The 13,306-nt window shown below is 45.8% G+C and overlaps 5 protein-coding genes across 5 annotated transcripts; 2 read left to right on the top strand and 3 right to left on the bottom strand.

Moving 5' to 3' along the window:
* Positions 1-257: 257 nt before the first annotated feature.
* LOC133838614 (translation initiation factor eIF-2B subunit alpha) lies at positions 258-1,629 on the top strand. Its single transcript, XM_062269774.1, is given in 6 exon segments — positions 258-460; positions 526-630; positions 686-1,002; positions 1,004-1,053; positions 1,115-1,385; positions 1,442-1,629. Coding segments are annotated over 6 exon segments (924 nt in total). The 5' UTR covers positions 258-426; the 3' UTR covers positions 1,589-1,629.
* Positions 1,611-2,249, bottom strand: LOC133838621 (uncharacterized). The gene is made up of 2 exons (XM_062269781.1): positions 2,103-2,249; positions 1,611-2,038 (listed from the first exon to the last, which is right to left on the bottom strand). The coding sequence occupies exons 1-2, from the start codon at positions 2,247-2,249 to the stop codon at positions 1,757-1,759; spliced, it is 429 nt and encodes a 142-aa protein (XP_062125765.1). The 3' UTR covers positions 1,611-1,756.
* Positions 2,250-2,256: 7 nt separating this feature from the next.
* LOC133838622 (uncharacterized) lies at positions 2,257-2,782 on the bottom strand. The gene is made up of 2 exons (XM_062269782.1): positions 2,633-2,782; positions 2,257-2,558 (listed from the first exon to the last, which is right to left on the bottom strand). Exon 2 carries the CDS (start codon positions 2,485-2,487, stop codon positions 2,257-2,259), a length of 231 nt encoding a protein of 76 aa, XP_062125766.1. The 5' UTR covers positions 2,488-2,558; positions 2,633-2,782.
* Positions 2,783-3,343: 561 nt separating this feature from the next.
* On the top strand, positions 3,344-5,782 carry LOC133838608 (conserved oligomeric Golgi complex subunit 7). The gene is made up of 2 exons (XM_062269763.1): positions 3,344-3,855; positions 3,912-5,782. The coding sequence occupies exons 1-2, from the start codon at positions 3,403-3,405 to the stop codon at positions 5,733-5,735; spliced, it is 2,277 nt and encodes a 758-aa protein (XP_062125747.1). The 5' UTR covers positions 3,344-3,402; the 3' UTR covers positions 5,736-5,782.
* Positions 5,783-5,923: 141 nt separating this feature from the next.
* LOC133838604 (nucleolar pre-ribosomal-associated protein 1) lies at positions 5,924-12,494 on the bottom strand. The gene is given in 4 exon segments (XM_062269756.1): positions 5,924-9,877; positions 9,879-10,292; positions 10,294-11,879; positions 11,939-12,494. Coding segments are annotated over 4 exon segments (6,309 nt in total). The 5' UTR covers positions 12,378-12,494; the 3' UTR covers positions 5,924-6,007.
* Between the last annotated feature and the right edge of the window lie 812 nt (positions 12,495-13,306).

Below are 13,306 nucleotides of genomic sequence, written 5' to 3'. Positions count from 1 at the left end.
CAATTTTTCCAACTTGGTTATTATATGTATATTCCAACTGAACAACAGTTCTTAAAATATTAACATATTTTCTGAGAAATGTTGACAGCTATAAAATTATTATACTTAAATGCAGGTTGCACTTATTAATTCTTAAAAATAAAACCAAAAAGTGTCTATACCAATAACCAATTGATATTATTTGTTATTTTAATTATCAATTAACTTGTAATTAATATTGTAAAATTAAAATAATTATCAAATGGCAATCCAAAATAGCTAAAGTTTTAACTTCCCAAATTTAAATGACAAAAAAAGCGAACTTTGCAACACTACCTAAACATACAACTTGTCGCAACGTGTAACATCTGGACGATCCTAAAACAGCTGTTTCACCATTTGTTGACAACAGTAACGAGGAGCCACAGTTGCAATTCCACGTTTAAAATGCCGCAAATTAAAAAATCTGACGAAGAATTTGGTAAGCCAAGCAATTGCATTTAAAGATTGCAGAACGGATCTTTAAATTAACGCGCCTTCTTTTAGATGTGGTCAAGTACTTTCTGCAGCTGCTTGAGGATGACAAAGACATGTCCTCTGGCATTGCGGCCATCAAAACCCTGCTTATGATATTGGAAAAAAAAAAACAATGTGAGTGAATAAATTTTAAATTTTAGTTTATCACATTAGGAATGTGCTCTTTCAGTTGGCACCATACACATTCTGCACACCACAATGCGGGAAGCTGTCGCTGCTATGAGAAAAACGGATCTGTCCATTGCAGCCATCGTTTCTGCTGGAGAACTCTTTTGTCGCTTCATCACGCTCAGCCTGGATGATAAACACATGGAAGAGTGTCGCCAGATCATGTTAAATCGTGGCAAAATCTTCCTCACTAAGTTGCTTAATTCACGTCAAGTAATTTCACAACAGGCGCAGCGTTTTATCAGCGATGGGTGTCGCATTCTCACGCATTCACGCTCACGTGTGGTGCTCAATGCACTGATTGCTGCCTCCAAGAATAAAAAAATCATTTCACGTCTTTGTGACGCAAGGCGGCGTCGGCAATTCTGGGTAAGTAAATACAATATATCTATATTACAAGGACATTTTTTAATACTTTGCCTTTGCTTAGTGAGGAGATGGTGCAGGATCTGCAAGCGGCGGGCATTGATTCTACACTTATACTGGACTCTGCCACTGGTTATGTGATGGAATCAGTTGACTTTGTAATGGTTGGCGCCGAAGCTGTGGTCGAGAGTGGCGGCATCATCAATCGCATTGGGACTTATACGATGGGATTGTGTGCGAGGGAGATGAAAAAGCCGTTTTATGTGCTCGCCGAGAGCTTCAAATTCTCGCGCTTGTATCCACTTAATCAAAGAGATCTGCCCAACGAGTATAAGGTAAGCGTCTGCAGTTCAATTTGCAATAGTTAATTAACAATTGTATATTTAATTAGTACTCGCGCAAGCATTTAAATGACGTGTCAAAGGTGCATCCGCTGGTCGATTATACGCCGCCCGCTTATATCACGCTGCTGTTCAGCGATCTGGGAATACTGACGCCATCCGCAGTGAGCGATGAATTGATCAAATTGTACATGTAAACCCGTAGACAATAAAAATGAATTGAATTGAAATACGAAAACATATATATATGAAATAAGTTATCTTGGATATTACATGCAGTTTGTTGTAAGTAGTTACTATATAAGAAACATCTAATCTATACTATAATCAAGTAAATTTAGCATTTACACATTACTAATTCAAATTTATACTCGAGGTGGTCTGGTTAGAAGTGCATAATAATCCTCGAGCTCATTCTCAGCATCATAATCGGATCCCAAATCATCGTAAATACCCGCGCTATAATGTGAAGCGGCATCGCTGTTGCTGCGACTGCTGCTGTTGCCATCTCCGTTGGTGTACTCGCTGTTGTACTCCTCAAGATCGTCACTATAGGCTTCGCTATCGTCGTCCATGTGGTGCACGCCGTGCGCGGCTAAATGTTCCTCGAAGCCATCATCCTCGGACTCGTCAAGATCACTAGCATTCTGTTGTTAATAGATTTATGTAAGAATCGAGAATCTATCAACTTTTATGTAGCCTGCAACCTACCACCTGACCAGTCTGTATGTTAATCTCGATCTGCAGTCGTATATCCATGACCAAAAAGGCTGTGGTGACAAGCACTGGGATGGTTAGGCGACTCTTCCATGCCAAGTCCGTGAGAAAGAGAAACACACTGCCAAACGTTGAATCCATTATATTCTTAGTTACTTTCCCCTTCCTGCTTCACTTGCTCCAACTCCAATTCCAGCTGCTGCTCTTGCTCGATCTGCTCTTCGAGAGCGTCGTGTTTGACAATGTGCAGTGTTTCACCCACCGTCACCGCCTGCACGGGCAGCAGATGGCGATGCAAGCGACCACTTTCGATGGGCGTATCGAGATCAAGCAGCTGCTCAAGTGTTGTGTCCGCTGATGCAGCCAACAGATTACGCATACAATCCTGTTTCTTCTCCTGCAGCGAATCCAAAAGTTTGCTACCCTTTTGAACCCTTTGCAATTTGCGTTCTTTAATAATATAAAAGGCATTATTATTAATAGTATTAGTAGTTTTAATAGTTTATTAATTCGACTGCTCTTACCTAGCAACTGCAGGTAGTTTGCCGAGTCGGGCAAAGGTTCGATTTGTGTGACGCCAGTAACATTACTAACATCACTAGCTGCGGTTTTCTTGTCGTCGATTTCTTCAGATGGTGCAGTTCCAGTTTTATGGGGGGTTGAAATTATCCTCAAATTTTTCAATTACTTCAATATTTCCGTTCTCTTTTTGTTGAATATTATCGTTTTTCACTTGCCAGGGATCGGCACTGCAAACTGACATGTTTTACAAACTACAAATAGAAATATAAATAAGTATATATTTCTATTTCTTTATAAATTGTGGGTGTTTTATCCAAAAACATTTTTACTCGTCTTATTAATGATGCAGTTTCCAACACATTGATAAATGTGCTCATTCTAACAATAGGACTTTACTCACCAAACATGTATCACCAGCTGCTTGTTAATTATTCCCTTTGTAGATGGTCTAATTTCCTTCACGAATGTTGAAATAATCTTAATTGCACAGCTAAACAGAATGCGAATGTGTTGCAAAGCAGATAAATTTCTAGTCAACCCTTTTACAACACCAGCCGTTTAACAGATGTTATTCCGTAAATTTTAGATTTTACCGACACTGACCATTTAACAGCTGTTAAATATAACATTTGACAGCTGATATTACAGATCATAGGAATGTTGAGCAGCCCTCTTATTTACCATTACCCAACACTTACTATTAAACAGCTGTTGTTTAGTAGTTGCAGAAGACTAAAACCATTTGGATTAATTTATTCGATCCGGTTTTATTATGGATATTTCGGCGTTATCGGAGCCTAGCTTCAGTGCAGCCGATTGGATAAATGCCAACTACAAGAAGTATGCCGAAGAAAATGGTAAAAAAGACGGCGGAACTGCCACATCATTCATCCAAAGCTACGTGGCCAAGTTGCAGCTGTATGTGCAGCAAGTGAACTATGCTGTTGAAGAATCCAGCCAGCAGGTTGTGGCTAATATGCCGCGTATTGCCAAGGAAGCGGCCACTCTGCAATGTGATGTCGCCATGTTGCAGCAAAAGATGCGAACAATGCGTCAAGAAGTGGCAGCGGTGCAGGAGGAGACAGGAGACTGCATGGCCACGTTGGAGCGTTTGAATACATTGCAAACCAAACTACAGGCTGCAAAGGAATCGCTACAAGAGTCAGACGGCTGGGGCAACCTGCTTTCTGAACTGGAGGACTGTTTTGAGCGCAACGATTTAAAGGTGCGTAAAAGTGACATTAATATAATCATTACTTTAAACGATATCCTTTAATGCAGGGCGTATGCGACAAGCTGACAGCGCTCCAGAAATCACTGCATGCACAGGAACAGCTGCCTGGGCATGCTGAACGTCAGACACAAGTGGAGGACTTTAAGAATCGACTCGAGGCCATGGCATCGCCTAGTTTGGTGCAGTGTTTCGCCGAGTCCAATTTGGAGCAGTCGCAAAAGCATGTCCAGATCTTTAGCAGCATTCAGCGACTGCCCCAGTTGCATCAATACTATCGCGCCGTTCAAAAGAACGTGCTACAGCTGCAGTGGAAGCAAGCTCTGGAGTTGCAAATAACCGATTCACAGCAGACCCCACATCAGCATTTCTTGACACACTTCTATGACCAACTATTGGAGCACTGTCAACGCCAGTTAAAATGGTGCGTTCAACTATTCGGGGACGACTCGTCATCGGAAGTGGCTCAATCACAACCATTCCTGGTAATTGCTGAGCTGCTGCCGGCCCTGCAACCAACACGAGACACTCACATTCTACAGTTGCTGAAGACATCGAATGAACGGCTGGAGCTGCTGGGGCAATATGCACAGGCGAATCAAAGCTTTGTGCTGCATCTCAATTCCATATTGCAACAGTCCAACATTGTGCTGCCCAGTGATTTGCATCGTCAGCTGGGGGAGGCCATTTTTGAGTATTTCCATAAGTTTATAAATCAATATCCGCGTCTTGAGGAAACACAGCTATCGACGCAAGTGGATAAGCTGCTGTCGAAGCAGGCAACGCCCAGCGATGCAGTACATCATCTCGAGGACAGCACACGCAAACTTTATGAATGGCTGCAACAGGCATGCGCTCGCTGTGCATCGATAACCAACGATCTTGCCCTATGCAAGCTCATCACGGTGCTTAATGGCATCTTCAAGCGTCAGCTGGAGAATTTCAGTCGCACTCAACGTCAGTTGAGTCTCAGTCTGGGTAGTAATGGTGCAACGGGCACAGGAGCAGCACGTAGCGAGAATTGGTCACTGCTGCAGTACACTATGTCACAACTGCAATGTCTCACGGACTTTCTGCTGCGACTCCATCAATTCGAGCAGACTCTGCACACTCGCATGACGACGTTGGCCAATCGACTGCAAGTAGCTGCTGATGGACATGCCATTGACATTTATCAGACCTGTGAACGCTCGGCACACACTCAGTTGCTCGCGAGCATAGCTGATTATCAAGCGAAGCGCGCCGACGCATCAGCAGCCACATCGGCAGACAGTCTGGGTATCTTCCCGCAGATCTATGGCACACTCAAGACCTATCTGGCAGAAACGCATGACATTACACTGAACATATTGCTGCAGCCAATCGAAGTGCATCTGGCGCACATACGGCCACCCGTGGAATCACATACCTCGGCTGGCATCAACATGCCTGCCTTTAGCTTTGCACCTCAGGAGAGCATCACACAAATTGGACAATATCTGTTGACTCTACCGCAACATCTGGAGCCGCTGCTGTTGTCGCCATCGGCGTTGCTCAAGCAGGCGTTGGAGTTGTGCAACATCAAGTATACGCAGGCTATTCCTTGTGCGGATGTGCTGCTGTCGCTAGTCGTGGAGCAATGCTGTGTGCTCTACCAGGCGCAGATACTGCAAATCAAGTCACTTCCCGCTTCATCGGCCACACAGTTGAGCGTGGATATTGAGTATTTGTCGAATGTGCTGGAGGAACTTGGTCTAACCATCAACTTACAGCTATCACAGATTCTAATTCTGCTAAAAGCGGCACCAGAGCAATATCTTAGCCTGAGCAGCGGTTGCGAACCGCGACTTGTGACAGCCATAAGGCAAATGCGCAATATTATATCCACGCAATAATTGTAATCAGTATGCACAATATATCTATGTCTATATTACCTATAAAACTGAAATTTGTATGTTCATTACATATTAACCCCGTGCATCAAATTCTTCTCAGCTATTCGCAAATGTGCCTTTTGTAAGGAGTTTAAACAAATTCGAGTGATATAACTAAACGTTGTCCACATGAATGAAAATGCGGCGTATTCATTTGCAAAACTATATAATAAACACTAAGCTCTAACAATCTGATTAAAACAATGCTTTAGATTAGACTATAGAATACCCAACTAAGCAGCAGTTTCTTCGGCAACTTGCTTCTGATCCTTTTTAGCATCTACATCTGCTTCTTTGTGCACCTGCCACCAGTGAGTGACATATTCTCTCAGGCTGGACAGCGCGAGTACAGTGTGCGTATCCAGTTTTTGATCCTTGGCCAGCCAGTCACAAAATTCGGCTCGCGGTGAGGCATAAGTGCCGCCAAAGCTGCGCAGATAGCGAATGCTGGCCAACTGCTGCGGCCAGTGACGGGCGGCACAGTCGAGCAGAAGGTCTAGTTGTTGGGCGGACAATGCAAGGTATTGGCCACTCCTGGTGGCCGTCTTCTGCAGCACATTAAGGAGGCGTGCGAGACCAGGAATCGAGACGCGTGGCGATATCAATGGCAACAACTGCACAACGAGGCGATGCAGACGCAACTGAATATGAGCATAGTCTGGAAGCTCGCTTTGACTGGCGGCCACAGCATACCATAGATTGTTGATAATGCTAATGATGCCCTCAATGATGTCGAACTGATGGAACTGTGTATCCCTTATGACGCCTGCCAGCCAAGAGAGTATTCCCACATGTTCCAGCATGATTTTGACAGCACCAGGAATCTTAACGCACGTGGAGAGCACCGAGAGCAACAGTAAATTTGTGTCCAGATTGGCCAGATTCGAGCAATAGAAGCTGAGCAGCACCTTGAAGGTATTTGTGGACACAAGCAAGAAGAGATCAGCACTGCATTTGATGCCATTGCTGAGCAGCTGCACGATGAACTCGCGGTACTGTTGATGCTCCGGCTCTGGCGAATAAAAGAACACATTGAATTCGGGTATCGTTTGGAAATTGAAGCTCTGCTTCAGTTGCAGATACATCATCAGTCGCTTGTACAGCAGATGCGTGGGATCCGTGCTCAAATTGAAGCTGTTCGCAATGAACAGCGCCGGGATCAAAGGCACACGAGGAGTACCGCCATGCGTGCGACGTTGTGCCAGCCAAGCAGTGCGCAGCTCATTCAATCCTCCTTGTATGTTGTCGTAAGCCTGCGTCCACAGCGGCTTCTCGTAGAACTTGGACAGCTCAAAGTGAGAGCGATAGCGTTGCTGGCAACACGCAGCCGCCAATCGCATATCTTTGTCCAGCGAAGACAACGCACAGAAGCTGAGCGCAAGTAGACCATTCTGCACTGGCCACTGGGCACGCACCACAGACTCAGGTGCGAAGCAATGCATCATCAGTGGCAGCATGAATGCCGGATCATAACACTGCTCATACAGTTCGTCGCGCTTGGGGCACAAACGACGCACATCCTGTGTGAATTCTGAGGCGCCGCTTTCAATCTTTTGCTCCAGCGAGTTGTCGCCAAAATTCTGCGACTTCCGACAGGGGTTCAAGAACTGCAGTTCAGGCAACTGCTGGCTGGCATGCAAGCTACGCCAGATGGGAAAGTTCTCGATGGTATATTGGCAGCCGGAACGCACAATCAGCGCTAGCACTTGCGCCACGTTTGTCTCCTGCTGCTGCAACTTGGCACGCTCATCATCGTCGGCGGCTCGCAACGCATAATGCGCCACAGCGCTTTCGCCCCATATGAATGGACGATACTGGGCCAGTCCCACGTCGAAGCGTTCATAGTGCTCCAGCAGTGCGAGTGCATAACGATCCGCTGGCGTCAGCTTGGCGTGATAGGCGCCAAGAATAACGGGGATGTGGGCCGCATGCAAGGCAACGGGCGCTTTGCGTGCCAACGTCTCCAATAGCTGCAACAGATGAGTCTTCACAGCGCTGGATTCGCCCAGCAGATGATCATAACAGCAGGAATGCGTGCAGACCATCTCGTAGAGCAGCGCAGCATCTTCATTTGACTGCCCATCTACCTCCTCGCTGTAATCCACATAGAGACGATCGCAGAGATATGCCAACAGCTTAAGCAGCAGTCCATTGACTTGATCCTGTTCAGGAGTTGATTGCTTCTGCTGCTCCTCGGCCATGTGCATGGCTTGCTTCAGACAGCTGCGACAGTAGTTCAGCCAATGCGGCGCCTTCAGCAGGCGACTCCAATCCAGTTGATCGGCCAGCGACTCTGGCTGCTGTTGCCACCAGTCGTAGCAGTTGAAGGCCAGCTGCTCCAGTTTGTCCCGCTGTACACTCTGTTTCTTCAGGTCGAGGGCCAGCATTTGGACACTCAGATTGACGTAGCTCACCACAATGCTGGCCTGTTGTTTCTCATCCTTGCTGGCGGCAAAGGCTTGCCAGTAAATCTCGCGCAACACACGCATTTGAAAGATCTCCACTGCATCGAACTTGAGCTGTTTCTGGCAGTAATCCAGGCACTCCGACTTGGGCATGCATTGGCCAATGAGTGCAGCACTGGCCTCGGGATGGTCCCGATAGATAACGGCCGCCTTCAATGGCTTCTCGATGCTCTTGAGTATGCCATTCTTGTAGGTCTGATAGCAACGCTGCAGCAGCGACTGCTCCAGCTTGTAGCCCCTACTAAAGGCCACGTCTAGCAGTGGATAGATTAGTTCCTTCTGCTCCAGATGCGTCGGCAAAAGCTGGGCGAATGTCGATGCCAGTTTGGCATTTCGCTGCAGCAACAGACTGGCGAGATTGACGGCTGACTTGCTCAGTTTGCGATTAGTTGTGGAGAAGAAGCACTCGAAGAACTCTGCATCGCATGTGGCTAAATGATGATGCTGTCCTATCAAGAACTGCAGCAGCGCCGATTCCAGATGCTCCAGTTGCTCGGCCAAGGCGTTTTCACAGAAATTCTTGTAATACGCTTGTAGTTTCAGCACGGACTGACTGCAGTCCACGGGCTCCTGCAGCTGGGCCAGGCGACGCAAGAGACGCAATAGCAGTTCATAGTAATGATTTGTCTTGTTGCTCGTGTTGAAGTAATCGCCAGCTTGTAACTTGCTCGTCAGCAGTTGCAACATCTGCGCACACTCTGTGGCACTTAATTCAAAGCTGTCTACTAGTGGTACCCACTCCATCAGCTGGGCAGGTTGCTGTATACTCTGCTCCCTGTCTGCTGCCGCGTTATCCAAAGCAATCTCCAGTGCGATAACCAATTGTTGACGATAGTAGCTGGTGTAGCTGCTGAACTTGGGCAGCGAGCGGCAATGTTCGGTGAGGCGACGCAAAAAGGTCACGTAATGTAACAACGTGTCGCTCGTCTCGCTGAGCAACTGTGTCGTACGCAGTTGACTGAGTCGCATCCCATAAATGTACTGCAACAGACGCTCCGTGTGGGTCTCCTGCTCGCGCTGCTGCTGTTGATTATCTTCGTCTTTCAGCAGCTCCAAACGTTGCTGCTGGCTGTCATCCACTTGAGTGGCGATTTGCAGCAGTTTTATCAAAGAGTCGCAAATGAGCTGCGACTGCTCAGCATTCAGTTGCTCGCTGGCCACCAGCTGTGAGAGCAGAAAGAGCAGATTATGGGCATAGATCGTGTTGCGTCGTGGATTACGCAGTGTGTGATGCAACTGCATTGAGTTTCCATCCTCCAGCTTGAGCTCAAAGCGATCGGTGTCTTCGGCAGCCGGTTTGAAGATCTGTTCAAAGGATTGTGTCGGGTGCTTCAATACCGTTCGCTGCAAGGCATCCAGTTGTGGCCAATGCTTGCCAATTGCAGCAGGCAGTTGACTGGGCTTGCCATCTTGCCAGTTCTGCATATATGTTGTGTGCTGCTCCAGTTGCGAAGAGTACAATTGCTGCACTTGAGCAGGTTTGGCGTGGAACTGATAAAGCAGCACCATGACCAATTCAACGTAGGCATCGTAGGGCGCCTCAATTGTCACACCTTGCAGCAGCAATGGCATCATTTTGCTCAGTGTCAGAGTTTCCACATAAGCTTGCACTGTCTGACCTTTCTCAATCTGAGTAAAAAAGCTTGCGCAGATTCTCCACATTTGTTGCTGTCTCTCTGGCATTGAGCACCGGCAGCTCCTTCACCTGCGACAGATCGAGGGAAAGTAAAGTGAGCAGAATATTGGTCACATTATCAACGGTTTCAGCATTGAAGCCAATTAGAGCCTCCAACCAGATGTCAATCTCGAAACTGGACGAATCAAACATGCCCGTGTTTTGAAAAAGAGAATGCAGCAACTCGCCTGCTTCTGTTTTGACCTCCACATCTTCTAGCATGTAGGCCTTGATAAAAGAACGCAGCACTTTCTCGAAAAGCTTCTCCTGGGGATGCAGCGAGCGCGGAAACAGCAGCAATATTGTTTTAATTGACTTCAGCTCCAGCTTGATTTTTTTGCACCTTATCCATTCCTCCAGGATTAGTAGTATCAATGGGTTCATCAAAGTTTGTCTCATACAACGGGCGTAGAACATCCAAGTAATCAAGAATTTGACTTGTTTTGTTCACGAATGCGCGATTCTCTTTGCACATCATCAACACCAGCTCGAGAGTGACCGACAGCTGCTCTAGCACATTGACATTGGGGTCCGCTTTCTCCTGAATACTTTTGTACAACGAATACAATATGCTCTCCATGGGTGGAAAGTTGACCAACAAGTGATTCAGTAACTCGAACTTGAACCGACGCAATGAATTTCCAGCACGCTTTGACTGCTCTCGGAGAGCGATGGCGTTCACATAGTTACTGTATTGTGTCATCATGGACAGGAGCAGACGATTAACTGCTAGACGCACACTGAAATCGTCGTGCCTCAGCAAGTTCTTGCTAACAATTTGAACCAATGCCTCCGCTGGCAGACAAAGCTCTTTTATCCAATAGCCAAAGTCTGTAAGCGTCATTTTGTCCATGGCTGTGGACAGAGAGCTCGGTGGAACAGCAGCAATCACTTTCGATAGCATGTCTACGCCCTTGGGTAAATCCGTTGATGACATACGCATTGGACTCACATAGTTGGAAAAGTTGCGGGCCGAATGTCTACCCAGATCGGGACATGCTTGAAGGATTCTCAGAATCAAATCCACCTTACGTTCATCGGCAAATGGGCGATACAGCGAACCCATCAGCTTGCCCTGCAGTTTATTGTGCTTCTGGCGATAGTTGGTCATTGCATCGAAGCTGATGCCGTGCTTGCGTGAAGTCAACAACGTGACCAGAAACTTATGTGCTGCCTCTGCAACAGTTTCACGATTCTCCGGCTCAAAATTCTTGTCTTCAATTGGTTGTTTGCGTTTGCTGTACCGTTGCACTAAGCCTTGCGGTCCTTGCCATTCATAGAGGTGGCTAAAATGCTTACAGCATTCAAGGTCAAAAACGTGCACCTTCTTGGTCTTCTGTATATTGGCATTTTCGAGCACATATTGTCGCAGCGCGTTGACCACCACGCACACCGTCACATGGTCATCGAAGACAAGTCCCTTAGCGAGCACACGTATCAAATGTGCGCGATCCAGAATGTTGCGAATGAGCAAAGTATTATCGTCAACCAGAAAGGCGAGTATAAAGTGTATATAGGCCTTACGGACGGTTTCCTCATTCGTGTAGTCGTTCTTTGAATGCGACAGCATATTTTCCATTGTGCGCACATTCGACAATATGTCGTAGGAACTGAGCACTTGACGGCCCAACTGTGGATCCACGCACACAATGGCCGTCAACAGTTTGAGCGCATTACGACGATGATTCGGCTGAGCGGACTGCAATAACTGATCCAGCACTGAACCGTGCGTCTTTAGAAAATAACGACCAGCGTGTGCAGCGGACTCCATGTGGTTCTTTTGATTGGTAAGAATTTCCATGATGATGCGTTGCAGTGCCTCACAAAGGTAGCCCACATGCAGCACATTGGTTTTATCGATGCGATTAAATGCTTCGGCCAGTTCCAGCGGCTTTCCGCGTTTCTCAATGTACTTAGCCACAATCTTGGGCCTCGATTTGCACATGTACAGAAAATGGCGCAGTTCTATTTGAATACGCATTTAATTTTTAAATTGAATATAAATAATATATGTAGTTCCTCACCTGTTATGAAGCTATTCCCCTGCAGCTTCGTACGGAAATGCATCATTTTGAAATCATTCGGAAACCATTGCGGTTTCTCTTCGGGCTCAATACCTGAGTCGGGACTGATGTCCGCTTCCTCAACGTTTCCTTCCTGTTTCTTTTTTTCATGTCTTGGCTTGCGCTTTTTTGTTGGTGAGGCTGCTTCTTCAGTTTTATTGTCTTCGTTGTCAGGCGTTGCACTTTGTTCCTCTGCGTCAGCCTGTTCCATAGGCTCCTGGTAGATTTCCTCCTCTCCTTCTGTTTTGCCGGCTTTTGTGTTTTCTCCTTTTGTTTTCTTTTTCTTTGGCGTCTGAGACTCCTTTGCCACCTTTTTGGGTACTGCTATTTCAGCGTCATCTTTCTGATCTTCGGCAGCTTCTTCGTGTTTCCTTTTTCGCCTATTCGTTTGTATTGCCATTTTGCTATGTGGTTTATATTATTAATCTAAATATCAGCCGAGAAATAATAAAACTTTTTAAACCGCTTTACCCCACGAGCCGTACGCACGTGTTGCGGCCGTATGAAACGTTCGTTGAGTATGTTTGGTCACATTGACGTTAGTGTTGAGTAAAGTATCTTAATGTTACTGTTATTATTATCGAGCGCTGTTATCGAAATTCCATGGCGCCTGGAAACGATTCAGATGTATTATCTGCAGATTAAACATTTTACTCTATAAAGAAATAAACGCTACAAACAAAGGCTTTATTCTTCAATGTCAGTTTTATTTCAGCATCATTATATTGAACAATAAACACTTATCGTCTAAATTCACCTCTAGTACGGGTTATATTTTATACCACATGTTGGCATATATATTAAATAAATATATATTTTGTCGATTTTCTTTAACGTCTCGTTTATATATAGATGGTCGGGTTCGTTGATTGGCTTAGTTAATCATCTTCAAGTGCTATGTTGGTAACGCCACCGCCTACAGAAGAAATTCCGGAGTTTGGTCCAATCACTCCGGAATTTCCGCCTGGGAATTCTGGCAGCACTGTGTTCCGTTGCTTACCTGGCGCTGGAGGCACAGGAGGCAAATCCACGGACTTGCTTGTACCTTTAACATATCAGGTCACTCAAACAATTATTTATGTTAACTAGTTGGATATTGAATCACTTACTACAACAACAACCCATAATAATTGAAGATTAACGAGGATCACTCGTGGCCGTACAATGGAAAGAATTCAAAGAACTAAATCAGAAAAATCAAAAACCGGTGACCAATCGGCCATGGTATCTTCATAAGTAGTTGTATGTACACCCGATGTGCAAACGACTCACGGTTTATTGATAAGGGGCTTTTGCTTTTGTTTTAAAATGTAAAGTGGGTTATTTACG

This window comes from Drosophila sulfurigaster, chromosome 2R (assembly GCF_023558435.1).
Source record: "Drosophila sulfurigaster albostrigata strain 15112-1811.04 chromosome 2R, ASM2355843v2, whole genome shotgun sequence".
In the NCBI taxonomy this organism is placed as follows: domain Eukaryota; kingdom Metazoa; phylum Arthropoda; class Insecta; order Diptera; family Drosophilidae; genus Drosophila; species Drosophila sulfurigaster.
Note: the sequence above shows the minus strand (reverse complement) of the source record. Positions and strands in the feature narration are given on the sequence as shown.

Excerpts from the sequence above, each read along its gene's own strand:
- LOC133838621 (XM_062269781.1), bottom strand. The coding sequence starts at position 2,249 with ATGGATTCAACGTTTGGCAGTGTGTTTCTCTTTCTCACGGACTTGGCA. Across the intron at positions 2,039-2,102 it reads ACATACAGACTGGTCAGGTG|AATGCTAGTGATCTTGACGA; the intron begins GTAGGTTGCAGG and ends TATTAACAACAG.
- LOC133838622 (XM_062269782.1), bottom strand. The coding sequence starts at position 2,487 with ATGCGTAATCTGTTGGCTGCATCAGCGGACACAACACTTGAGCAGCTG.
- LOC133838608 (XM_062269763.1), top strand. The coding sequence starts at position 3,403 with ATGGATATTTCGGCGTTATCGGAGCCTAGCTTCAGTGCAGCCGATTGG. Across the intron at positions 3,856-3,911 it reads TTGAGCGCAACGATTTAAAG|GGCGTATGCGACAAGCTGAC; the intron begins GTGCGTAAAAGT and ends CCTTTAATGCAG.